This window comes from Rhyacophila brunnea, unplaced genomic scaffold (assembly GCF_057557595.1).
Source record: "Rhyacophila brunnea isolate RB1 unplaced genomic scaffold, BYU_Rbru_1.0 scaffold_8, whole genome shotgun sequence".
Taxonomy (NCBI): Eukaryota; Metazoa; Arthropoda; class Insecta; order Trichoptera; family Rhyacophilidae; genus Rhyacophila; species Rhyacophila brunnea.
In genome coordinates this window covers 26,398,031-26,424,543 of record NW_028233350.1, presented here as the reverse complement: position 1 = coordinate 26,424,543, position 26,513 = coordinate 26,398,031, and the positions used below count along the sequence as shown (strand labels likewise).

The 26,513-nt window shown below is 32.6% G+C and overlaps 1 protein-coding gene across 3 annotated transcripts in view; it reads right to left on the bottom strand.

Annotated features, from left to right (window-relative positions):
• Positions 1 to 26,513, bottom strand: part of Ten-m (teneurin transmembrane protein Ten-m) — an 800,533-nt gene that overhangs the window by 17,748 nt on the left and 756,272 nt on the right. For 2 of the 3 annotated variants that reach the window (XM_085958955.1, XM_085958956.1), the window contains exons 4-6: positions 6,887 to 7,060; positions 3,416 to 3,724; positions 655 to 2,949 (exon numbers count right to left, since the gene is read on the bottom strand). In XM_085958955.1, the coding sequence (XP_085815081.1) occupies positions 655 to 2,949; positions 3,416 to 3,724; positions 6,887 to 7,060 (2,778 nt within the window). Of the gene's footprint in view, positions 1 to 654; positions 2,965 to 3,415; positions 3,725 to 6,886; positions 7,061 to 26,513 lie in introns of all 3 variants that reach the window. The other variant, XM_085958957.1, reaches the window with a different exon arrangement.

Genomic DNA, 26,513 nt, shown 5'->3' with positions numbered 1-26,513 from the left:
AGCCGAACATTTAGTGACAGTTATTTTTATTTTGCTGGGTCCATAGAATAAATTATTCAATTGGCTAGTTGGGTAGTCATTTATTAGCTGAGTAAAAATCTAGTCAGTTATAAATTTATGTATCAAGATAATGTATAAAGCAAAGTGTAGAGTAAATAATTAAAACCTAAATAAACTTTTGTAAATATGAATTCTATAGACCCAGCAGTTTAGTAAATATTTTTTTGTAAAAAAATAAAAAAAAGTAGATTAGTAGCAATAAAATAAATCACCAAAAAAGTTATTACATACTGACAGATATTATTTATCTAGCTACAACACAAACCAAAAATGTTAAACTGTAATAATGATAAAGTATGAACAACATGGTTAATTAGCATGCAGTTAAGTAAGATGAAGACTATTTTTAGAAATTGTGTCTAAATATTTAACTAATTAAAAAAAGAATACTATGATGAATAAAATGAAAAAAAAGTCAAGCAGAAAATACATCTATATCGGTTAGCGACACCAACATGGGAGAATGGGTATGTGTGTTTTTTATTCAATGACGACGATTGAAATGGAAACATTATTTCATGCTTCGGCCGAGGGGCAAAGATTCTAAAATCAAGTAAGCCTTCAAACGAAATTGTGAAAAGAATCAAATCTTACCTTCGAGAACAAGAATTATGGGCGGTGGGGGCAGGGGGGTGGTCATAACCGGACAAGTGACATCTGTGGAATAGCTTTCCTCTGTCGTAGTCGGTTCAGAACCGTCTGTCGACAGTGTCGATTCGGTACTAGCAGTAGATGTCAAAGTCTCTTCTGTAGTAGAATCAGTACTGCTTTCACTAGTGGAAGTAGGATTCTCAGTTGTCGATGAAAATTCTGAACTTGCAACGTTCAAAATTGTTGAAGTTTCTGGAACCGTTATTTTTTCTGAAGCAGTAGTAATTGCAGCTTTATGTATTAGCGAGTCCTGGACTGGAGCCGTATCATTATCAGCATCAGCGTAGTCATCGTAAAAGGGGTCTGTAATGTTGGTGAAATCGGAATTATCTGAACACACAGGGCAGGAGCACATGCATTCGCCACCCCAGAGACTGTCACTTATCACTTTAGTCGTTGAGAAAGACTTTTCTGTGGTGGTGTGACCTTCATTGTCCTTCGGCTTGGAAAATATCTTCAAATTTTCAGGGTGAATGACAGATTCCCCGACATCGTGTCTAGGATTTAACGGATTGATTTTTATTTCAGGAAAATTACTGGAGTTAGTATCTGTCGGGACAGATATAGACAAAACATACAAAGGTTTCGATGGGTTTTTTTCATTTCCATCTGTTGATATTGTCAAATTTATCAAAAGATGGTTTGTGCTGTTCATTGGAACTGCAGATATGTTTTCTCGAGGCTTTGAAATATCTGTATAGGCATTAGTATCCGTAGAGTGTTTGTTATTTTGTAAGTCAGTGTTATTTTTTCGGTTATCACTCACATAGTTATTGGTATTAGTGTTAATTGCACTCTCATGCTCTGGTTTTAAGACATCTTTTGCACGACTCAAACTTGCGTTATTGGAAAGGTTAATTTCTTCAATAGCCACACTGTTATCACTTTTAGAAAGATTGCTTCCTTCAACCTGGCCAAAGAGTTCTTCGGGTAAGTCATTGTTCAAAAGATTTTTGTCAGGACTGGAAGACATGTCAGTCTTGGCTTCGCTATAAGTTTTCTGAGTGTTGTCTGTATTGAGTAATTTTTGTTTTACAGCAAACAGCTCACTGTCGCTTTTATCGATAGTAAATATTGACCTATCATCCTGTTGCATTGTTTCCAAAGCATCTTGATGGCCATCTTTTAACTGTGAATCTTCAATGTGCTGTGGAAGTTGTGATTGTGGAACGTCAGGGTGCTGTTGTGCAACGTATGTTATATTGGGTGTGATCACAAGTACTGATGGACCGGTTACTGAATTTTCTGATAATGCTGGCGGAGTTGTAGTAAAATTTTTCATCATCAAATTGTATTCAGTCGTACTCGTCATATCAGATTTTTTGTGGGAAAGAATTTCTGTATTATTTCCGGTGATGTTAGAAAATGAAATGTTAGTCTCGGAGCTTAGTGTCGCTGCGGTTGAATTGGTTTTTGTAATATTCATGGCGAGATATTTTTCCACAACGCTCTGAAGTAAAAGTCCAGTGAAATTTCGTTGAAGAATAAGCTTGGGAGGATTGTGTGGGAAACTCTTATAAAAGATGGGAGTTTTTGTTGATGTTGCAATTATTATTGTAGAGGTATTTTTAGTATTTTCAACTGGAGAATCAGTTATTTTCAAAGAAACATCAACTGTAGAATCAGTCAATTGTAGAGATTCATTTATTTGATTATCAGTAGATATGACAACCGAATCTTCATGAATATTTAAAGTGTTTTTCTTGATATTGTGAGAGTGACTAATATTTGAAGAGAAAATAGATGGGGTGGTATTAGGTTCCGGATCTATTGAGGATGTATTTAAGGTACTAATGGATTTCACAAAAGCAGGGATGATAGATTCGTTTGAAGGGTGTGAGCTGACAGTAGTGATTGAATCACCATGCACATCTGAGAGTCGCTCTACAACATGCGCTCCACTCTCATCTGTGCCATTTTGGGCATGCGGTGTGTCTACGGTCGGGGTGAGAACGTGTAAGAAGGCCAACAGTGGATCTAATACACCAGAAGTAGCAGACGTGGGATCATGCTGAAGGTTAGCGTTTCTACGAGAGCGACGGTGAAGAAGATGCCAGGAATTAGTTTGCTCAGCGTTACCTCCTGTCCCGGCGGCCGGAGCCGGCCGCGGTCTACTCGTCAGAGAGCGGTTCGTCTCCAGAGTGGTCGCTTTCGAGGCCGGGAAGATGTCGGGGTTCTCTCCTACCAGCACCGAGCACGCTTTTGTGTTTTGATATGACCAGTTCAGGAGATTTGATGCTGAAACATGAAGAACTGAGTTTTAAACTTAAATTTACGTGTACCATGCAAATTAATTTCTACAAAAAAATAAAAATAGAGGGGTTTAAAGCTATAAAAATAAGATTAGAAAATACGGTTGTTAAGTACATATTATAGGTATATTATAATTCAATATATAAGTTGGTATTATACCTATCTACTTCTATAAAACCAGGACAGAATAAAATTGAAAATTTTTATTGAATAGTCTTAGAAAAATGATTATTTTCACTACCCTTAAAAATTACAGTTTTAGGAGGTGTTTGACTTTTTCCTCTATCTATCTTCGTGTCCCGTTCAATGGTGATGTCGAATTTGGAATGGCATTGTTTCTTCATTTCAATTCATTTGTTATAAATAGATATACAGCTCTTCGATCTTTTTAAGAATAAAGTGTATTACGTAAGAGTAGATTGATATACTTAATAATGTGTCCAAAAATTACCTGATATATAGGAGAGCACCGCTAATAGGACAACCGACAGCATTATAAAAACGATGGCGGTGCATTTCCACGAGCACTTGGATGCAATGCCCTTGCGAAAGTGGAAGCGACTATTTGTGGGCGGGAAGTGACTCGAAGGCGGACGTCTCAGGTTGGTGTTCCGCACCGGCAAGACGGGGGCACCGGCGAACGCCATCCCGCACCTGCCGTCGCCCATCCCCCCCATCCCGCCCATGCCCTTCTCCTTGGAGGGACTGCTGCACGACGAGTTTGATTTGTAGTCCATCGAGGAATTCTTTTGAATGTCACCTGAAACAGAAATCACCGGACTTTTAAGAAATATTATCGCAGAATGTGAAAAAGTAGTGAACATGACGCACCGTGAGTGTAAAACCATAGCAAGTGCAAATTTTTCAATTTCGAGATTTAAATGCAAAACAACTGCAAAAGTCATAAACTTGATAATGTAAAATTGAAGTTACTGCAAACTTAAAAATGTTCATTAAAAAAGACAGATATTTGGGTTTTACAATACAAAGATTTTCTTCCATTGTTAATGTAAAACCATAGTATCTGCAAATGATTATCCATGACTAATTGTGAAACCCGAGCATCAGACGCATTCTTTTGGTGAATGCAATGTGGCATTGTTTTTATTATTGTGATAGCAGGCAATTATTGAAATGATTCAGTGTTAAGACTTTGATAACGCATCCAGACGTATTCTACAACACATTATTGTTTCCTTTGATTCAAGTAATGTAGTGCAGTGTATTTTGTTTTTATCAAATATAAGTTTAAGGATTCGAATGATGGTGGAGTTAGCTTTAAAAGCTGAAAAACTTCTAAAAAGGTAAGACTTTGTGATAAATATTATACTAAAATGATATACAAAACTAACCTTAATATCATTATTGTTATGAAACTTATTATTATTGACTTATCTTATGTACCTATGTATTTATTTTATGCACCTACAATAATAAACTCTTTCAATTAACACAACAGTATATCAATCAGATCTATGATATTTTTGTTTTTGCAATGTTACAGATTTTCAAAAATGTGACAAGTACATTTCCTGATGCTGAAGAACCCATGTTGGATATAGATAAGGATGCTGCTGGTTTGCAAGAGGAACAATACCCATTATAATATAGGCTTTTTTCAACCAAACAAGGACCTATGTGACTTTTGTGAAAAATATAAAAATTGCAGTAGCGAAGAGAAAAATATAATTCAAGTTAAATAATAATATATGACATTCATCAAAAAAAATAAACAATTATCGAGAACACAGAAGGCGAAAGACGAATAAAATAGTATGTTGCTACTCGTATAATCTGCAGGCCGTATTATCAACACCAAATGCCCAGATATCAGTGCTATATTATAAAAGAAAGCTTTCAACCTATAATTTTACCATCTTACACACATTAATAATAAAAATGGTTACTGTTTTGTTTAGCATGAAGGGACTACAAACAAAGGGGCCAATGCAATTGGTTCTTGTGTTGTAAAATTTTTGGAAGATAAATCAATTGGGAAGGAAGTCATTTTTTATTTGGATAATTGTGCCGGACAGAATAAAAATAAATTTATTACAGCAATGTATTTATACGCCCTCCAGGATTTTAATATCCCAAAAATCACACACAACTTTTTGGTCGTAGGACACACCTAGAACGAGGGTGACTCTATAACACTCTTGCATAGAGAAACAAAAAAATAGTCTTGAAGTCAGGTCCAATTTATATACCAATACAGTGGATTCCAGTGATTCACTGGAAATTGGCACTGACGAGATTTTTGATTTTCACAAGTTAGCAAATGAAATGGGCAATAATTTTAAACTCAACGAAAATAGTAAAAAGGTTAGTTGGGTAGACATTTGCGTTATTGAAGTGAGGAAAAACAATCCTTATTGCCTGTTCTATAAAAATAAGCATGAAACAGAAGTGTTTGATGTAATAAATATTAGAAAACGTCAGGGCGGACGTCAATCAGTACAACCTCAACTACACAAAGCATTTATAAAACCACCTCGGAAGCAAAAGCAAAATTAAATGACTTGATTTCCCTATGTTCATCAAAAGTGATACCAGAAATACACCATAATTTTTATAAAAAAAACTTTCATCTACACATTTAAATACAGATTCAGATAATAATTGACCTCGATAAAATTAATTATAAAAACATTACAATTATTGTAATTTGCTATTTTTATTTTGGTTTAAAATTGTATGCATCTATTTTAATAAATTATAGTTAGTAAGCTTAAAATATCAAAATATTATAGGTAAATATCATTCTTGATTTATTTAATAATAATATAATATATTATATTATAATGGTATTACCAAAGTTCCCAATAAAAATCTTACTGCAATTCAGGTAACTGCGAAATATCAACATTTTCTATGCATCATGAAAGTGTAAAACCATAGCAACTGCTAAAACTTGTAATCTTGATGGATTTATATGAAAAAAAAATAAAATTAATAAAAGAACATGTCATAATGTATACATACACCAAATATTATTGTTTTATTTTAGAAACTCTATTTATCCTGACCAAATGAAAACTTCAAACCCTTATATCTCCAAACTATGTAATTTGCACATACGTTGGTTTTACACTCACGGTGCGATGAGTGCTGGGATCAGGCGTTGCTATTATATCCGTTTTTAAACTTTTATAAGAATACAACCATTTCTGCCGAACACAATAAATTTATTATTTTGTGTGTGATTATTGAAAACATCTAATAGGTAGAAGAGCATCATTCTGGACAGAAATGAATGAGTTATAGATGTTTAATACACCGAATGGATCTTCTATTTAATAAGTATTGATATTTTCAGTGCACGCCCAACGATAGAAATGTAGGAAATCACCGGTCGCTACTGGCTAATACGCCATTGTTCTATGCAACAAATTGATAATGAATAATATCTTTCTGACTCTTTATAATAATATCTTGTATGAATATTAGTCGACGGGCGACCTATTTTAGTTTCACGTTCGTAATATTGGACTTCATTTATGAGAATGTTTTCATTAATATTTTTGGGAAAATCTAAGAAAAGTGCCATAAGAAATAAACTCTTTGTATAGATATTAATTATATTATTTTAAAGCCATTTAAATTGCGTTGTGTTCATACATACTACAAGCCAAAGGTTTAACGACATATTTATAAAACGGACAACCTACCTACTAATGATTGAACAGTCAAAAAATGTTCATAATTTATACAAGCAGAAAGTTTGACAATTTTTAAATATACTTAGTATATGACGCATAGGTACTTATGCAAAATCATATAAATGTGATGTTTGTTCTTATACAAGAAAATGTATCACCGCTTAGGCTTAGACACACATCACACTGTCGGCAGACCAGTCATTTCATTTCAATATTATAATATATCTCGCTATAGAGAAGCGGAATTCCATGTTAATTACCACTCGGTATGTAGACGTTTCCCGAAGAAGTCCTGACGAGGCAGGACGGTTCAAAATCAGATAGATCAGCGGGGTTTCCCGTGATCCTGCCATTGTGGCGACTCATGGTGGGGGCGGTGTTGCGCGGTGGCACGTCCGGTGGTCCGCGCCCACTTCCGCCGTCTATTAGGCACCCTGGAAAAGAAGAAACAGGGATATTATTATCTATGCCATTTTCTAGCCAAGACATAATAAAATACTTAAAATATATAACAATATTATGTATTAAATTTAACAAACAGTAAACATAAGAGTACCTACAATAATTGGATCGGCCCGATCGGCGTAACACTGTTAAAGGAACCGTTAATTTGTCTATTAAAAACAAATCATAATACGCTAGTTTGATAGGTAGGTATATATTATTTACTTTTCAGAAAATTAGTTCTATAATATATTAAACAACGTTGACTCGGCCATTCAGAAGTCGGCTTACATTTTCTATTAAAAGATGATCACTTTTAAGTTTATTTTATTCTGAAAAAGTCAGTAGGTACTATCTTTTATTTTGAAAATCGCAGGACTTTATTTTTTCTCATATTCCGGATAAGACCATGACCATAACCTAGTCTCAGATCGATCAAAATGTTATATCTGAGAATGGGGTAGTCCGAAACAGCTGTCAACAAAATCCGCAAAATATCGTAGAATTTTTAACAAAAAACTTTTTTCGAAACATAATTGAGCAAACATTTTGTTATATGTTATATATTATACTCCGCATAACGCGTGAAGATAACAAAATAAACCAACGGAGAAGGAAGCAAACAATAGAGCGATGCCCTAAAACCCGCTGGATAGACGAGCTCATAAAATTCTTTGGATATATGTGGCAGCAAAGAACTAGGAGCTGAGAAGAGTGGAGACAGCCAGGGGAGGCCTTCATCCAGCAGTGGATCGACCCTGGCTGATGATGACTCCATAATTATATTAGTAATTATGCCACATACTCATTAAAAAAATATACATGGGAACATTGCAATGAAATTGAAAATTTTGGTAGGTAGGAGCATACTACAAATTAAATAAATTTTTGAGTATTTTAGTTTGTAGAGGAAGGAAAAGTCGTCAAAATGTAATACTACTTGTCTACCCTACTGCTTCAACTCAAACTGCAAACGGTTAAGTTGTGGCAGCAGAGGTTCGAAATGCGAACGAGGAAGAATTTCTCGAAATGGTTTCGCTCCAAATTTTAACTCCTTCCCTGACGCGCCCGAGTTATCTCGTGGATCAAAAATGGTCCAACACCACAACGAACGAACTATGTCGGGCAAAATAAATGAACGCGGTAGCAATAAACTACGTGATGTGTCACCACAGATGAGTTCCGGCCACCGCGACTACAATAAATTTAACATGTTTATTGTTCCAGATTTATTATTAGATGTTAGATGCCCTTATTTGACCTTGACTTTACCAGTTGCCAACTATTCGCAAATTTATCCCCCGACCCACAATATGTACATGTACGTAATTACTACGTAAGAATACACGACATAGTGTGTTAAATAATGGTTGGTCGTAAACTAAATCCGAACTAATGAAAGCTTCTTATCATTATTTCCATGCTAGCACAATTATTAATATTCATGTGAATCCTCTCTTTTCATGTGAATAAAATTAATATCTTTTTACGTAATTCATTGATCGATAATATACAATAATTACATTTTTTAATATTAAAACATCTGTATCTAAGCATACAACATGTCTAAATGAATATAATTTTGTCGGCATGTACCTAATAAAAGAAATTAAAATCGAATAAAAAAAAATATGAAAACTTTATCTGTCATGAAAATTCTAAATTTGAATTTATATATTAGATTTTGTGGTCACTAAAAATTTGACCAATATTTGATAGATTGCAAGACATTATTATCTCAAGAAAGTTTGCGACGTTATACATATTTATAATTTTTGATGCCAAATATTTTGAACGGTTCTCATATTGTGGGTTAACAAAACGGAAAAGAATTCGCGTGCAGGTAAATGTATGAGCCAGAATTAATTGGGTTATTTGATTTGAAATGCATGTTTAATCTTACTATCAGGTTAGCGGTTACCCACCCCGTACTGAGTGGAACAATCGATAGCCATTACGTAAAACGAAGCTCAATTACCGGGAGTCGATTTATCGTACCTCCTAGCGGTAACTCGGCAAGTCTTTAACAAAAGCCAAGTAGGAATTTTAATACGTAGGGGGTGAACATTAATCACGTTGATAATCAAATCGCCGAGGGGACAGGGTCGCAGGGGGTGAGTTTCGGCACGGGGGGGGGGGGGGGTTGAAATAGTTTGTCGCTGAGAATTCCTGAAGCCGAGACAAATCACCCGTGAGACAAAACGTTTTCACTTTGAGTGTTGTATGCGCGGCCTCGTGGCCGAATGGGTTAAGTTTAGTGACCGAAGAATCGACTTGCATGCTATTGCTACTTGGAGCTATGACAACATAATATTGTACTATATTTTTAATTTCTTTTGTGAAGACTTTACACTAAATAGGTAATTAATACTTTCTTTAGCGTTGACCGTATATCAGTATTTGATAGTATTAATAGGAGATACCTAATAAATACAGCATGCGTGCGACAGAGATTACTTGAGGTGCCGCATGGTGTCCATACGCTTCAACTGAGGAGTGGACATAGTCAAAGAAGAAGATGCATTCAGGACACCGTAGAGACTTCTTGTGGCAAGTAATGCACAGCGTAGGCAACACAGTTTATGAACCATTATACCATCTTATATACTTACCTACTTATCTTAGATGGATAAATTTAATACAATAACAGTAGTTAAAAATCTGAAGATTTGGGAAGGTGACGTCTATCAGCGCAGTGGACGATTTTATTTACGAAACATGCTGTCAAAAATTATATTATTATTTTTCTAATACAATAATAATATTATGCTGTATATTATGGTTCGTCTATCTATTTTCTCACTAGGTGTCTCTTATGGGCGGAACATTCAGATTAAGTAGGGTAAGAGCTACTATTATGGGCCAGCTTCAATTATTGGCCACTTGCAGATAAAATCTAGTTTTTTAAGATATTTAATCAACATTGCCATCTGTTAAGTTATTAAAAAATCTCGTCATTTGTTCCTCCGTTGGTAAAACAGATATTTGTTACTTTTAGCATTATAAAACAACCTCAAAACCGCATTTGTATCTAACAGTTCGAGCGAAACCGTGAAATAAGTGCGATTTGTTGTAAATTGTATAAGGACATGACTTCTGTTAAAAGGTATGTTAAACATTTAATATCATACAAAATGCTAATCCAATTGACAATTATATATGCATTTGATTTATGTATACATCATTAGACATATATTTTGGAAAAAATAGGTGGGTAGGTATATTATGATGGTGGCCAATAACTGATTCCAAAATATGTCGATTTTCCTTTATTGGCCGGCCTTGCTAATAATAGAATATGTGACTAATTAGTAAAGTATTACATTTATTATTAATCATCTTTGTTTTTATTATATTTCTCCGACATTCGTAGATAAATGTTGGCCACCTGGCCCATAATTGTAGTTTTGATGGCCGATAATAGAAACTTTTTTCTTGATTGTTCCAGAATAAAAATGCATCAAAATAAACGAATGAAATATAGTCAAGAACTGAAGAATAAACGAAGCAATAGAGAATATGAAAGACCATAGTGAAGAGTATTTGCGTTCAGTAACAAGAAGATTTGAAATACCAAGAAGCACACTAAAATTCCATCCGCAAAAATCCTCTACTGAAAAGTTTTGTATGCTGTTCCGACTGTGAGAAAACTTCAATGATTCTCATTTATCCGTTATGCTACGTCAAGATGTTTGTTAACTTCTATTAGCTAGGTATAAGATCTCTTTTGAATTTTTGAAATCAATTTTCAACAAGCTCTACGTATTTAATTAAATATGCCTATCTCACTGTAACTCAATGTGAATGTGTTCTTTCTATTTTTAAGTAATATACGTATGTCTAATAAAATGACAATAAAGTTGCATTAATACTTTGGACGCGGAAGACGCACACGGCGCGTAATGACCAGGCGGCCGATCGATGTAATTAACGTGCATTTTAAAGGGGGCAATTAAAATCTCATTATCTCTTCAGCAGCGAAAGCGTTAAGTACTTGATTGAACACTTAATAATGATGTGTGATCATAATATTACATAAACTGTTTTTAATTTTTGTTTAATTAATGAAATTACAGCAATTTCGGGGTGGCCAATAATTGCATCTTTTGGTGACCAATAATTGAAAAAAGTGGCCAATAATTGTAGATTTCTGCCTTTTTTTTTGATTATTTTTTTTATGATGTAAAATATATTTTTTTAAATGTTCTGATAATTGATTATTATAAACAAATAAACAATTTAACAAATAATATTTTTTTATTTCACCTTCCTAATGATATATGTCCACAAAAAATTAACAAAGTTGAAAAAATCCTTAACTGGCCAATAATTGTAGCTCTTCCCCTACATACTTAATAATATTGAACTAATGGAAAATATTATATTATATTATGCTGTATGACGTAAGTATAAAAAACTTGCTAGAAAATAATATTGTCTATAAATCAGCATTAGGTAACTCTATATATAGGTATTTATATAATGAACGCTCCTTTTATAAGGTATTTGTGAACAAAATTGTGACTCGGAATGAATGTCGTCGAAAAAATAGTCGAATGATGGATGCTGGGCAAAGTTGACGTGAATGAACAGCCGGGAAATGAATGGTTTCCAATTAAAATGAGGCTCGATTTAAAAATCGCGGATGGAGATAAATTTTCGCCCCGAACAATAAATCGCACGGCAAAGTTTGCGAGGAACCTCGCTGAAATTGCGCCCATCTACATACGTACATATTTGCGAGCCTAATACCGACGGTGTTTTAACAATGGATTATAATATTATTAAAATTATGACATTGCATTTTCAATACGAAATGAAATTTTTAATAAGATATTATATTATTTTATAACATTAAAATTACGTATTACAGTTAACACAACAATACAGTGCGATTATAAAAACAATGAATAAATTCAAATAGGGTATCTGAACGAAACCGGTGTGGGTACTCCAGATGTATAATGGCTAGTGCTTTTCCCTTTTCACTGCCAGCCAATTTTTACTTGTAGGCCAGCTATTTTGAAATAAAATAAATCTCTTACAACATATGGAATTGGAAAAGAATGATAAGTATTTGTGAAAATCAAATCAACATGTTTCTCGAGTTTATCGTGAATATTTTCACACTAATATGATAAATGTTTATTCAGAAATTATGACGTTTACAAGAACGCATGAGTTAACTCGTTCATGGCCTGACGCGGCATACTTGCTTTGACGAGTTAGGTCGGCTCAGTCATAAACTACGCCAAACCGGAGGCTGTTGCAAAAATTGATGCCTTGACGTGGTTCCACTATGTTTTTATGTGACTATTTCTGTGATTTTTTTTGTTATTTTATTTGTTTTCTGATATATTTTTTTTATTCAAATTTTTGTTTTGTTATCGCCACATGTAATATAATTAGAACATATTAATCTTGTATGTGTTGTACAGTATTATTATCTCATATGTATATGTAAAAGTGGGACGATTTTCAAATATTAAGAAAAACTCTTTGTCAATACATCGAATGGACAGTGAATGATTGGTAGACCTAACTGGAAGCAATTGGACTGTATTGAAAAAGACACTGCGTATATCTCTGAAGGCCAGACAGTGTGGAGATAGGCAGACACAAGCAGACACGTTTTCTGGAGGTGGCCAAGATTGACATTGAGGTGTACGGTGACGTCTAGACTAAGTAACATTAAATACGTTAAGTACTATATAATATTATGATTATATTACTAGTTGCTAAATATTTAGGACCCAATTATCGATATCAATGAAAATCAATCACCGTTTTCAATTGGGCAATAAAACTGAAATAATGAAATATTGGTATTGCAAACCGGCTATGGCTATTTAAAATGACTATCGTTGAAGGTATTTTGTTTTAGAATAATTATATTAATATTCGTTTGATTAGGTTGGATTTGAACTTAGTATTAATTATTATTTTATTTTAACATCTCTATCGAAAGTTGTGGAACGCTTTTCAAAGACTGGCAACAATTTCACGCAAAATAACCTATGTAATAACGTATCCTCACATAGGCAGAAATGTAGTATTTTATAGTACCCACATGGTTATTTAAAAAATGAAATATCGTCAAGTATGAAAGTAGTTTAGTTGGGCACTTACTACGATATTCTCATAATAAAACTCTGTGAAAAATCCATACAAGAGAAAATTTTAAGCTCAACGTACAGTCTATTATGAATGATAGCCGGTATTCGAGAATGTACTCTCTGAATATGTTATGAAACTTTTATAGACCGCAATAAATAACTAAGATTAAAAGTAGCACTACGCCCCCTTGGCTCGGCGCGCTTCCATTCATCCCCTTTCATACCTATTATTCATCCGAAAGTTTTCCTTTAAAAACCCACTTGAACCCCGGTCCGAGATGTGCTTCCAATTAAAGCGATTTTTCATTCGCAGCGAAAATAAAAAGAAAATTGAAACTTTTGGAGTGTTCCGACCTTTCGTGCGGCGGCATTGTTGTCGCGAAGGCTTTAATTAGAGAGGGAAAATTTCACGGAGCATTCCATCCTCCCAAGGTTTTGAGGTTCAAACACTCACGAGTGCTTTTTCAAAAGTCTACCTCCGGGCGGTTGGTTTATTTATAAAAAAGCTATTCCACAAGATGATGTTTCAAAGATAAGGTTAAGGAAGCTGGCTCATTTTTTATTTAACGGAATGCCAAGGAGGTAAGTATGTGATTCGTTATCCCGTATATTCAAATTTACTACTTTCATCCAAAAATACGTTCAGATGGCTTATACTTGAAGACAAGCCTTTAACTACCTATAAGTAGAAGCGCCTAACTACGTAGATCTTTTTAAATACGAAGCTACCGGTATTGAAATTATTTCAATTAACAAATTATAAAAATATCATTAAAATTTGATTACTATTTTAGTCGTATTTTTTCAAAAGCATCGGGACTAATTCCAAGCTTACATTTTAAATTAAAGTATAAGTAGTTACTTGTGTATCCTTATTTTTGTTGTGAAGTTATTATAATAATTACTTTTTTTGTGTTTGAATAGAATTCTCCAACGATAAAAAATAATATTAGAAAACGTTAGTTATAAATATGGTGATTCAATCCTTGTTACGTTGTTGTTTTATAACTGTAGTTATGTACTTTTTATTCTTAGTAATCTGAAGATGTTTTAAAATAAGTTATGAATGAAAATTCGAGACCACGTCATAATAGCGTGATAATAATTAAAATAAAACTTTAGTGTGTACTATAGTGCCTTTAAATAAATTAATTGATAATGAAATATATATAGTTTGTCAGTGGCGAAGGGTGGATGCAGGCTGTTAACATTTAATATAAATAGTTCACACTAAACTTTGTCAGTTATACTTATATATTTGTTTTCATTGAACTAAAAATACAATTTTTAGATGGTGGTGGTTAGTTTTTAAAGTTTAATTAAACCTTGCCACTAAACCGTAATAGTTTCGGTATGCTATGGGCGGTCCGACAAAAATAGTGCACACTTTTTCAGTTATACTAATTTGTTTAATTGACAACACACATATTACAGGTGGTGTTGGTTAGGTTTGGTTTAATTTAAAACCATATATTATACATTGTAGTTTTAGTTCGATAAACATAAATACGTATGACTGACAAAATTTAGTGTGCACTGTTTGTATCGTATATTTACAGCCTACTTCCACCCTTCGCCACTGTAGTTTGTACTTATAGAAATACAAAAAAAATATTTCTACTATTTTTAGGCATACAAGAATTTTAAGTAATTATAAATAATTTGACTATTGACGAGTCAATCCTATTTTCAGATATAGAAACTTATATAAAACAATACGCACTTGATGAGTAGTCGTTACAGTTAGTAAAAATAAAATGCACACGTGAGTTAAGAGCAATAGTTTTATATGCATTCCTTCAGGCCATACTTTACAGCTGCGGTTTCACGTGCCTACAAATTCGCTCCAGTTTCGAGGAATTTACAATAGTGTCTCAAGTTACGCTCGCACAAAGCACAACAGAAGTTATATGGCAGGCCTACAGCGAGCGTCCGCAAGCAGTGGCGTCGCCGTGGCTTATCGGCGCCGCGGGGGCAGACGCTTGCGACGCCTAATTTATTGCCGGCAAAAAGGAAGCCAAAGTCGCGATAGCATCACCGGGCGACGTCTCCTCACTAAACTATGGCAGGTGACGTTATCTGGACAACAGACGAGAGCCGGTTCGCTCGTATTTTTCTCAGGAATGTCACTCGAATTATACTCGTCTGACAATGCCTAAGTATTACTTTTGCTGTAAAGCCTGGAATTGACGCCACGTTATTATACATTGAAAAGTATTATGTTAAGCAGCCATTTATATAGAATGTATCTGTCTCTAAAAATGTAAAGTAATTTCATTGGTTGTCAAAAGTTGGAATGGTGAAGTGTTTTAATAGAGCAATAATTATAAAAATCTGTGGCTGTTTTATGTGATTTTTGATAGCATACGTTGTTATTAAATTACGTGGTATAAGTATTATATTATTGTGTCTTACTTTAATTAATATAATGAATTTCCATATAAAATCGAACAGAAATAAACCAGTTAATATTTACATGGTGAACCAAATCAAATCGAGCTTCAATATTGGAACCATAACAAAATAAGATTTCATATAAATAAAAAGGGTTTCAATTTCAAGTTATACACATTTATAATTTTATAAAAATCGATGATTTTTAAAATGAATATAAACATATTACAACTATGAATTAGTCAAAAATCTCTTAATTACGGCATAGAAAACTTAATAAACTAAATTTAAATAATTAATATGACCATAAAATATATGTAATAATAAGATGGGGTCCTTTACAAATTCACGTTTGATTACATTTTTTTTTTACAATTGGAAGTTTATCTTTGACTTTGAAAATATTTTTCTTTTTAATGTTTTTAGATATATATTTATTAATTAATACAATACACCCTCCACCACCCGCAGTGTCTTTATTATTAATTAATACAGTTGAAATTGTAAAACTCTCAAATTGCAAGTTTCGCATTCTTCCGCTAGGTGCCTCTGGTAGGTAAAGACATCGCCTTACAGTGGGGAAAGATGGTCAATGGATTATTTTGTTAAATTGTGAAAAAAAATTTTCACAATCTGTATTTCAGTATTTTATTTTTGGTGCATAATAAGATAATATATTTATTTATAGATTATTATAACATAAGCACTTATAGCAAGTCGTTGTAAGCCAAAATATTCACCAATTGGATAATAAAGTCAATTTGGAATGGCCTAATTATTTTTATGTTAACGCGTATTTTGTACTTTGAAAGTGAAAGTAATGATACGTTTATGTGTGAAACCTTACTTCCATAGTTGGGTATGAAAATATTTCAATTTGCACTTGTATTTAAAAAAAAACAGTGTGAAAAACTCTAGTTTTTCATTCTAAGAAAATTGTAGGTCGTTAAAATTCCGTCACTTAAACGTTTTTTACGCCCTTACAAAAGTAAAGTAGTAGAGAGAACAGAGGCGCTATTAATACGCGGGTCGTAGACAGTGTTAATTAAATTTATAGACTGTAAAATCTGGACATTTATGTTGGAAAGTGAAGCCAACTATGAGGCACTTCTTAAACTTGAAGGCTATAATTATCTAATAATGGAGACGGAAGAAAGCGAAGGCCACGCTGACGGAACATTGTTGATGAGCGCCAAAGGATAAGTATATAATATAACAATTAATTATTTAAATATTGGTTAGGTACTTATTTACCATCAAGTATTAGTCTATCTAAATAAAAAGAATTCTTCTTTATACGCGGAGGATCCTCGATTTGCTGGCATTACGGCAGTATCTGCCAAGCTGTGTGCCGCGAAAGAAAACTAACTATTTACCAGAATAATTTACTTCTTCGATGGTGAAAATTCTAGAGTTCATATTATTTAACTACATTTTTTATTTGCATTTACATAATATTATTGAAATAATGAAATACGCGCAGACCCTGGTATAAACAACAGCCATATAAATGAAACGGCTTCTTTCAAGGAATACTTTCTTAGAAAAAATTATTATAAACGATGATGATGTAGATAAAGTAGTGACAAAGTCTATTGTGCGGTTGAGATTGAAGCACCATTAAAGTTCATCTTTCTGTCAGAATTAGGGAATTTAACTTTTCTGTAATATGCCAAAAAAAGAAGATAAATCTAACTAACAACATAAACCAAAAGAAGGAGGAAATTTGGACAACTCTGTATCGGAAAGGTTTCAGTGTAAAATTTATTAATCCAGACTTGTCTTTTTTATCATCTATGCATATAATGTGCATTATGGTATAGTATTTATTATTGAATACATTTTTAAATGGTTAAAATGAATTTCTCTTTTAATTTTACATACAGAAATTAATGTTTAATATTTTTTGTCATTATTACACTATCATTATTGCATGTATTGTACTTTGCCTTGTAGGTACTGTGTATCGCGGCTTTGCAGAATAAATAAATACATTTCTAAAAGTAAATATAATTTTCTAGTATAGTTGTTATAAGAGAAAGGGATGATGGTAGTATGGGTTGGTATCCACTGAGGGAAGGTTGGTTCACAAGTGGCATGGCGTCGGGCAAGACATCGCTTCCTTAGTCCCGTAAAGAAGCACTAAGCACGTAATAATTATTCAAGCTGCGAGCGAAACGGTTCGAAATGAATCACCTACCTCCCTTCCACGTTAACGTTGATATAAGTCCCAACGTATTCGGAGGCTTTATGCAAATCTACGAGACGCCACCGGGAAGAAATAAATGCGTGTAATTTTAAAACGGAACTCTCCTCGAAACGTATTTTATTGATTGGGGGTATAAAGCAAATAAAACGGTATAAGGCTACAACTATTATAATTAAGTGATGCAGCTTTATTTAAGAATAGTGTCTTTTTTGGTTAATTCTACCTTTCGTAGCGTAGGAAAGGTAGCAATTAACAACTTTTTAACACCTAGTATTATTTGAATATAGTAATTAATATATATAAAAACATATACTCGGCTGGAACTAAATGGCGTCTGTTCAATTTGTATTCTGACAGTGCTGCTTTGCGGTGTCAAATCATGACATCTTACGAAGACTCAGAGAAACAGTACGTTGAGCTTCGATATTAAATATATGTGACTGATAATGTGTGTGAAGTGATATGACTTTGGCAAAAACATAAGAAATATGAGAGTGGATTCTGCAGTCTCTCATCACACCCTGACATCCAAGATTAGTTTATGATCTGGATCGCATTTTCATTTGTCTTTTCACCAAGCTAATCGGTTTTCACGTTATATGATAATCGTAGTTAGTATAGTAAAGATATAAATAATGGTTTATATACAACATCGTGTATAAAGCAGCAAATACTGGAAAAGAGAATCGTTTATGTTTTAACCCGGCAGACTAATATACACGTTACACTGAAAAAAGCCTACATTAAAATAATATAATAATAATAACAAAGTATGAAAATAATAATATAATGAAAAAACGATATAATTATTTATTCAATCATGCCATTTTAATAAAATTTGGTATTATGTCGGTTTGGCTTTGAACACAGATTAAAAACGTAAATAGATAATTGTTTTTTTTAATAAACATAATGAACATGGACCTGACCAATCATCGATACAACCAGCGAGTACCTGATATTAAAAAAAATCGTAACGACCACAAACAATATTAATATGATTGCAAATTATTTGATTAATGATTGTTATATTAAAAGCTTTCATGATATTGTCAATTCAATAACCAAATATTTTATTAGGTAATGGTACCAAATAGTGTTGACAAAACGTTTTTCATTTAAATTTTTCAACCGTGGACAGGGACAACAAATAAGACTTCAAAATAAACTAATTACAGTATCAGTGTTTATCATATTAGTAACAGATAGCCCCATTCTGAAGCAGTGCATTGCAGGTTTGAATCCTGCTTCTGCAGATACAAATGTTGTTTGTTTAATATATGTTTGCATTGAGAGCATGTACCTAAATGGTTTTTTCATATATGTATTATTATCTGGAATGTTTTAAAATTACGTAGGTATGTTCTATAAAGATTTTCATAATAATGTTAATGTGCAAGGTTTAGTGACATGTAGGTATTTTGTAATTATTAAAATATGTTTTATTTTTAATTAATAACGTTAATACATAGCATGTTAATTAATTGGGTATTGTTCGGTTATGAGGAATACAGCGGAAAATACATTTTGAAAATAGCCGATATACTGGATTATTTGTTAGGTTAACCTAACCCAACCTAACCTAAACTAACCCAAACTAGCAAATAATCCAGTATATCGGGTATTTTTAAAATGTGTTTTCCACTGTATTCCTCATAACCGAACTGTACCATTAATTAATGTAAATGCGGTAAATCTTCAACGTCATACGGTGACAGAAGAATCCTATCACGTAGACCTACTGTAAACTCTATGTAGGTATTCTGTTTTCCAACCAATAATAAAATTGAGAGTTGATATTAATAAAAATGTACATAACAATAAGTCGTATTACCGTATATTACTTTATCGACAATACGACCCCCGAAATAAAGAAAGGGGATTATATAAAAGTAAGAAGAATCTAAACTTTTGAGATCTATAACCAATTAAAGTTACAATTAACTTTTTCTTTTATTAAACGAATCATTCACAAGATTTAAGAATGCATTCCAATTATTGAACATACATAATTTTGAAAAACACTTTCTGAGAAAATATATTATAACCAATAGCAAAATCTTTTTTTGAAAAAAGTAAGCCACCCTGGCAGGGAATCGAACCCTGCATCTCCGAGGTTTACGCCCCATCCGCGCATTACCTCTATGCTACGTGGTAACATACTAATTGCGACAAATTTTAACTATTGGCTACTTTTAATACCCACTCATCAGCGCTCTTCTAAATCAAGCTACTTTGGCAATCGATTTTTGTTTATTAAATCAAAGTAGATACCTATTACTAACCGACGTCGTGGATTTCTCCAATATTTTTTATGATGTAACTTACTTGAACTTGTTAATAATTTATAATTAACTATTTCTTTTATTCAACGAATAATTCACAAGATTTAGGAATGTACCATTCTAATTATTGAACATACATAATTTTGAAAAACACTTTCTGAGAACATATTATATTATAACCAATAGAAAAAATCTTTTTTTGAAAAAGCTGAAAGAGATGCAGGGTTCGATTCCCGATTCGAGTATTGGTTATAATATATTTTCTCAGAAAGTTTTTTTCAAAATTATGTATATTTAATTATAGTTACGTTTAATAATATATACTTATGCATAATAAAATGATGTATTGTGTTACTTTACAGTGTTATTTGGTGAATTTTGTAAGAGTTTCTCTCGATTGATGATGATGATAATGTGTATATGCATTACAATGAGGTCTGCCCATAGTTTACAAAATAACCTGTACGTTTTGTGATATTCGTAAACTATTGACAATATGTAACGAGATTAATTAATTAGAGCATTTATTTGACTAATAGCTGGTGTAGGGGTTTGTGGTGTGGCGCAGTTTCACGCTGCTGCAGTGGGATTAAAATATTAATCGGGTCAATTATTAGGCTATTTTACGGCCCTGGCTTTGCTTTCCGGTGCTGACATCGTGTAGGTACGCCCATAATATATAAAAAATATGTAAAACATAATACACATTATTTAGGAACGGCTAGTGAACTTAGTGAACGCATACATCAGTATCGAAGGTTTATTTTTAAATGATTGTATAGTGCGTACCTTAAAAATACCAGCGGTTAAAACTTGATGATAAACGACTATTTAATATATATATAATTTGAAAACACTTCTGAGAAAATATATAACCGATAGAAAAAATCTTTTTTGAAAAAAAATCAGCAGGTTCGAATCTACGCCCACGTGCATTGACCACTATGCTATAGGAATCTTATCTAATTGTGACGAATTTTAACTAATTGTTCGTACAATACTCTCTGAAGCATATTATAAATTGCGTTACTATTGGCAATCGGCTTTTGTATTTTAAATCAAAGTATGTATTAAGTTACCTTAATTACTAACCGACATCACAGATTACTCCAATTTTGTTTGTTGTAACATACTTAATGTAGCACCAGTGTAATTAATGTGTAACATGTTTTTCAAATTATGTAAGTTCAATAAAAATAATGTTACATTCTTAAATCTTGTGAATTATTCGTTTGAATAAAAAAAAATAGTTAAATAGACTACTTATATAACGTTTTATCTTTATGTGGACTAGTGAAGGAATGTGTATAGATTTGTTCTGACCAAATCGGTACAAACATCTGACAATATTAGACCACATGCAATGGTCTTGATATTATAAAAGCAATATTGTTTGGTAGTTGGTGGATAGGCTGAAAAACAGCAGGAAAGTGATGTAGGTTTTTGGTCTCACTAACAATCACTCACACTACATAGTTTGGGTTTAGTATCTAATGATACGTACCTATTGACTTCCCATATAAATAAAAAAAATATAAATGTAGCATGTATATAATTCGTACCTACAACTATAATTTAATATTTTGTTATATAAATCATCGCTCGCGTTAAAAATATCTGAGCAGGTAAGTATATTATAGATTTGTGAAAAATGATTTGTAATTTTTATAGCCACACCTATGTACTCGCAAAATGTTTTGAATAATACAACTGATTGAAAAGACTATACAAAAGCCTTCTCCCGTTGTGTTTATCATGTATTTCAATGTTAGATTTTTTTATTCCTACCATTTGCGAGATGCGAAATCGCGTACATTGTTATCAATAAAGAATGCAAAATATTTTCGTACGCGCGCAAGTTTTTAGGGATCCGCGGAAAACGAAAAGGTTATCTCGGAAAAATCGTCAAATCTTGCGAATAGTCATATTTTATTGACGCCCTATATATGTACGAGAAGAGTAAATTTTCCGGAATAAACGCTCGCGAATTTTTTCGAACGTTTTTCCAGCAACGGTGTAATAATAAATTTACGCGAAATTTTCCGGTGGATCTGTCTTAAATTCTATATTTGCAACAGTTTCTTTTTCACTTTTTATTAAATTATCTCTTGAAATTCTCTTAAAACAGCACTAACACACACTTATGTGTTGTAAGTAAACTTGTATGAAACCACAACAGGAAAACAATCTTAGATTTTAATTGAGTAGGTTGGTAAGATAATAAATTAATCGAAATGGTAATGAGAAATTTATGTAACCATCTCATACATATTAAAATGATTTTTGTATATTAACTAACAATTTAATCTTTGTATATTATTAATCAGACTGATTGTGGTAGTGTTATTATTAGTAAAGTCGAACACGTAATTAATTATATTTTATTTTCTCTGAATGATTTTTAGCGTATTTTTAAACGAAACAGTTTTCTCAATTTTCGCTGTGTCATGGAATTGATGATAAAATTTTGTTAAATAATCTATTGTTAATATAATATCCAATTCTTTTACTCCATAATATATATTATTAATAATATTATGTTGTTACAAAATCATTCCGTATTAATTATGTTTATTTAGTCTTATGGCTCAAAACACTTATAGATGTAGGTACTTAACTAAGGTATCATTCGATTTAAAGTATTTTCGTTTGTGGCAAAATTATTTTAGTATTTAATTTTTCAAATTACCTATCTGTATATATTTGACTTTGTAAAGATAATATCTAGCATCTAGGTTATATTGAAATCAATATTATATTGTTTACAATTTAATAAAACTACAAACGAAGAATATTTATTTTGCTTAGGAAGTACATTAAAACTTTGTTTGACTGCGTGAACTTATAATAATTGATGATATTTCAAATGTAAAGAATAAATAGGTAAAGATAGATTGTGGTGAAAAATGGTTGAAATTCATGATACTCGTACGATAGAGCAGTCGAAATGCACCTGTAATGCATCAAAATGCCTCGGTGCCCTTTTGATGAAACGAAGATAAAGGCTTCTTCTTTCTTATGGTGCATAAGGAAATTGAAATGAATAGTGATGGCGGTTAGCTCGACCCGACGCCGACGTCCATTAGGGCGACGCCAACGCCTCAAATTTCTCTACGTCTCTTTTTTGTGGACATGTGTGTCTGTGCTGGTAACACATCATTGGTATACAAACTTTATCATTTATCAATATAATAAAATTAAATATTTATTCTCATATATATGCAATCAAATTTCGTTACGATTTCCAAATTCTTATTTACCTTCTTAAATTTCACCATATATGAAATCATTTATTTAGTGTAATATTTACATTCCGTGGAATTTCATATATTAAAATTAAACCGTAATTTAAACCACATAAAGAAATTTGTATCAAGGAGAACTGTTTAAGGGTCCATAAGCTTAGCAATGAAACACACTAGTGCGCACAAGGTTAACCAACAAAATAACCTAATAATTCAAATATTATTTCCTTCAATAGATCTTTGTGTACTAAATAAAGTAATCGCTTTTTTAACTTTAATTTCATGCTGACACAAAAATATTCATAGACTTTTTATTTTAAGTCATAAGTAATTTTACTATTTTAATTACAATAAAATGTAATTATAAATTTACGCGCAGCGTCTTTGCATCAGCTGGCGTCATTAATGGATAAATGGATAGATACTATTAAAATTAAATAAACGTAATTTAATATTCTATAAGACATTGCGTAATTTATTCATAAGATGTTTGATTTGAAAAAGATTTTTTTCGAAATCCTGAGAATTTTGTGTTTCAACCGTTTTAAGTTGCCACTGTGTTAGGGCACAGCAGTGTCATTGAAAAATATAAGTCAAGGTATTTTCGTAACTTGAATTAAAATACCTATTCATAATTTTAGTGAATAAAGATAAACTTTTGAAACAAATTTAATATACACCTACCAAAAAAACGTTGGGTCGTTTCGTTTGTTCATTATAATATATTATAAAATGCTGCCTGCTTATACTGAGGAAAACTCTAAATAATCTGTGCTGTATTATTAAATATCATCATTATATAAGTATATTCTTATGAAAGTAATTTTTATTATTAATTAGCCGGTTTGAGAATCTGTTTCTATATGTATTGGACGTCGTGGCGGAAATCGCACGTGCGCCAAAGCCTCCGCATTGATGGAGATTGATGACCGTGAAAACGCGGCCCTCGGTCAACTCCGATGGACTTCGGACGAGTTCGGACCTCTACGAAATGCACCGCCCGATAAAGTGGAAAAGATGCTTTTTAGAACTTAGTCGTAGACCTGTCTCTACGACTTGCATCGTAGCAGTCATTTAATGTCACTTATACCTATAGTGGACATGACTATACTAAGATGTTTTTCTTTTTCAAGTGCGGTAAAATCCACGTTCATATATACCTAATGAAGAATCTTCTAAATTTTTAAGTTATGAAGTTATAAATTATGGAAACCCAAATAACTAGGAATTATAACATTATTTAGGTTTTTTCAAATGACAGATTTACAAAATTATTTAAATTTAACAGTGATTTTAGAAAATAAGTACATAAATAAAAATTATTTAACTTTATGTTTTGTAACTATTTTCCTAATGATGCTAAAATACATCCGGATATTAAAACTTATTGTATTAATATATTAAATATGGAAATATTTTATTTTAGCTATTCTAATCGACAAATATTAAATCTTCCACTATTAAATATTGATACAAATAGAAAAGGGCTATGATGTTTGATAGTATAGTTGAATTTATTATACGCAATGATGATGTTAATGTAGTTTATTCTTAATTTAAATTTAATCATAAAGAAAATGGTAAAATAAAATTAATGTTTATCTTATTAATGCAGAACGAAAGGGGGTTCATACTACAGCAAATAATGTAAAAAAATAACGTGGAAATTTGATTACACAAAATAAGCAAACACTAACACAATAATGGGCGCCCATAAAAAACATCTTTTCTAATTCAGTTTTAAATTAACGTAAATTAGTTTCTCTGCTAAGGAGGAGTGCACTCACTAAAATGCATTTAACGTCACTTGCAGTAACACGGAAAGGAAAAATGTGTTTTATTTTTATTTTAGAAGAATCCTTGTAATTCTCCCTACATTGAAAAAAGTTGAGGTAGGGGGACTTCCCGGCGGGTGGGCACACTGACGGGGAACCACGACGAAATGCATGTCATTTTGATTTATCGTTGCAATTATTATGAGCCCGCGATAAAAAAAACACCATGTAAAATATGATTGACGATACCCATAGATGAATATTTTCAAAAATATAATAGAAAAAACCCTAGGTACTTTTGTATTGTGTGAATGAATTATTATTACCTACGAGGAAATTGATAGATTCGTCATCGAAGGGAACACGAATTACCCGATGAATGCAATTTAATTTCTCGACAACGTCTTTGGCACGAAAGAATGTTTCTTTAAAATAAGATTGTTTAATATTTAAATTAGTATTTCATGTAAAAAGTAAGTAAATATAATTATGTTGGGTGTTCCACGCAGTTTCAAACTGAATTTTTTAAACATAAACAACCTTATATATAATTTCAAAATCCTATTTTATGAACATTTGATATAAAATATCAATAACGGATTATTTTCATAGTGGCATTATTCTTGAATCTCCAATTTTTGTCATTCCAATTATTATGATTGCTGCCCGTCTGCAAATTTTATGTGGCGTATAGTGCAGTAATTTTAGTTTGCTTTGCTGGTGAATCAGGTGACTTCGCCGGCATTCTACACACGTGACCAATCCAACGCAGTCTTGGGATAAAGTGAATATAACCCATTGTATACCGACCACTAGATAACATTTTAATTGACTAATTGTTCGCTGGCAAGCTCTTTGAGCTTGGATTTGTAAGCCGTCTGACATGTCCATGCGGAGGGGAAATTCAAGATGCCAACCACATCCTCTAGGAATGTCTTGAGAGAAGATGCTCAGGTCGGTCCAACCAGCTGTTGGGCCCATCGGGCCGTCCGACTCGGTTGCTACTAAGACCAATTATTATCTAGCATTTAAAAAAATTGCGGCGTCTTACTGCGGGCGCGAAGATCTCTTCACATAATTTTTGCTATCCGTATATGATTAGCTTCATTATTTTTGTTATATATATACACTAGAATCATTTTATTTTTATAATTTCCCTGTGCTCTTCTCTCCCCGGCACTTTGCATTAGAAAGTAACTTTAAACTCAGTCAGAGCTCACTTTGAGCGTAGCAACCTTAGTCCTGGGTATCTTCTCCTAGGGCATTCCCGGCATAAAACTGAATTAGATGCTACACGTTGCCAATGTAAGGCCACGTGATACGCTCGATTAAGACCGGGTGTGGTGCGAGGCGGGTTTTGGTTTGGAGGGATTAGCTTCAATGACTTATTTTTCAAAAATATTCACTTTTATTTCATTT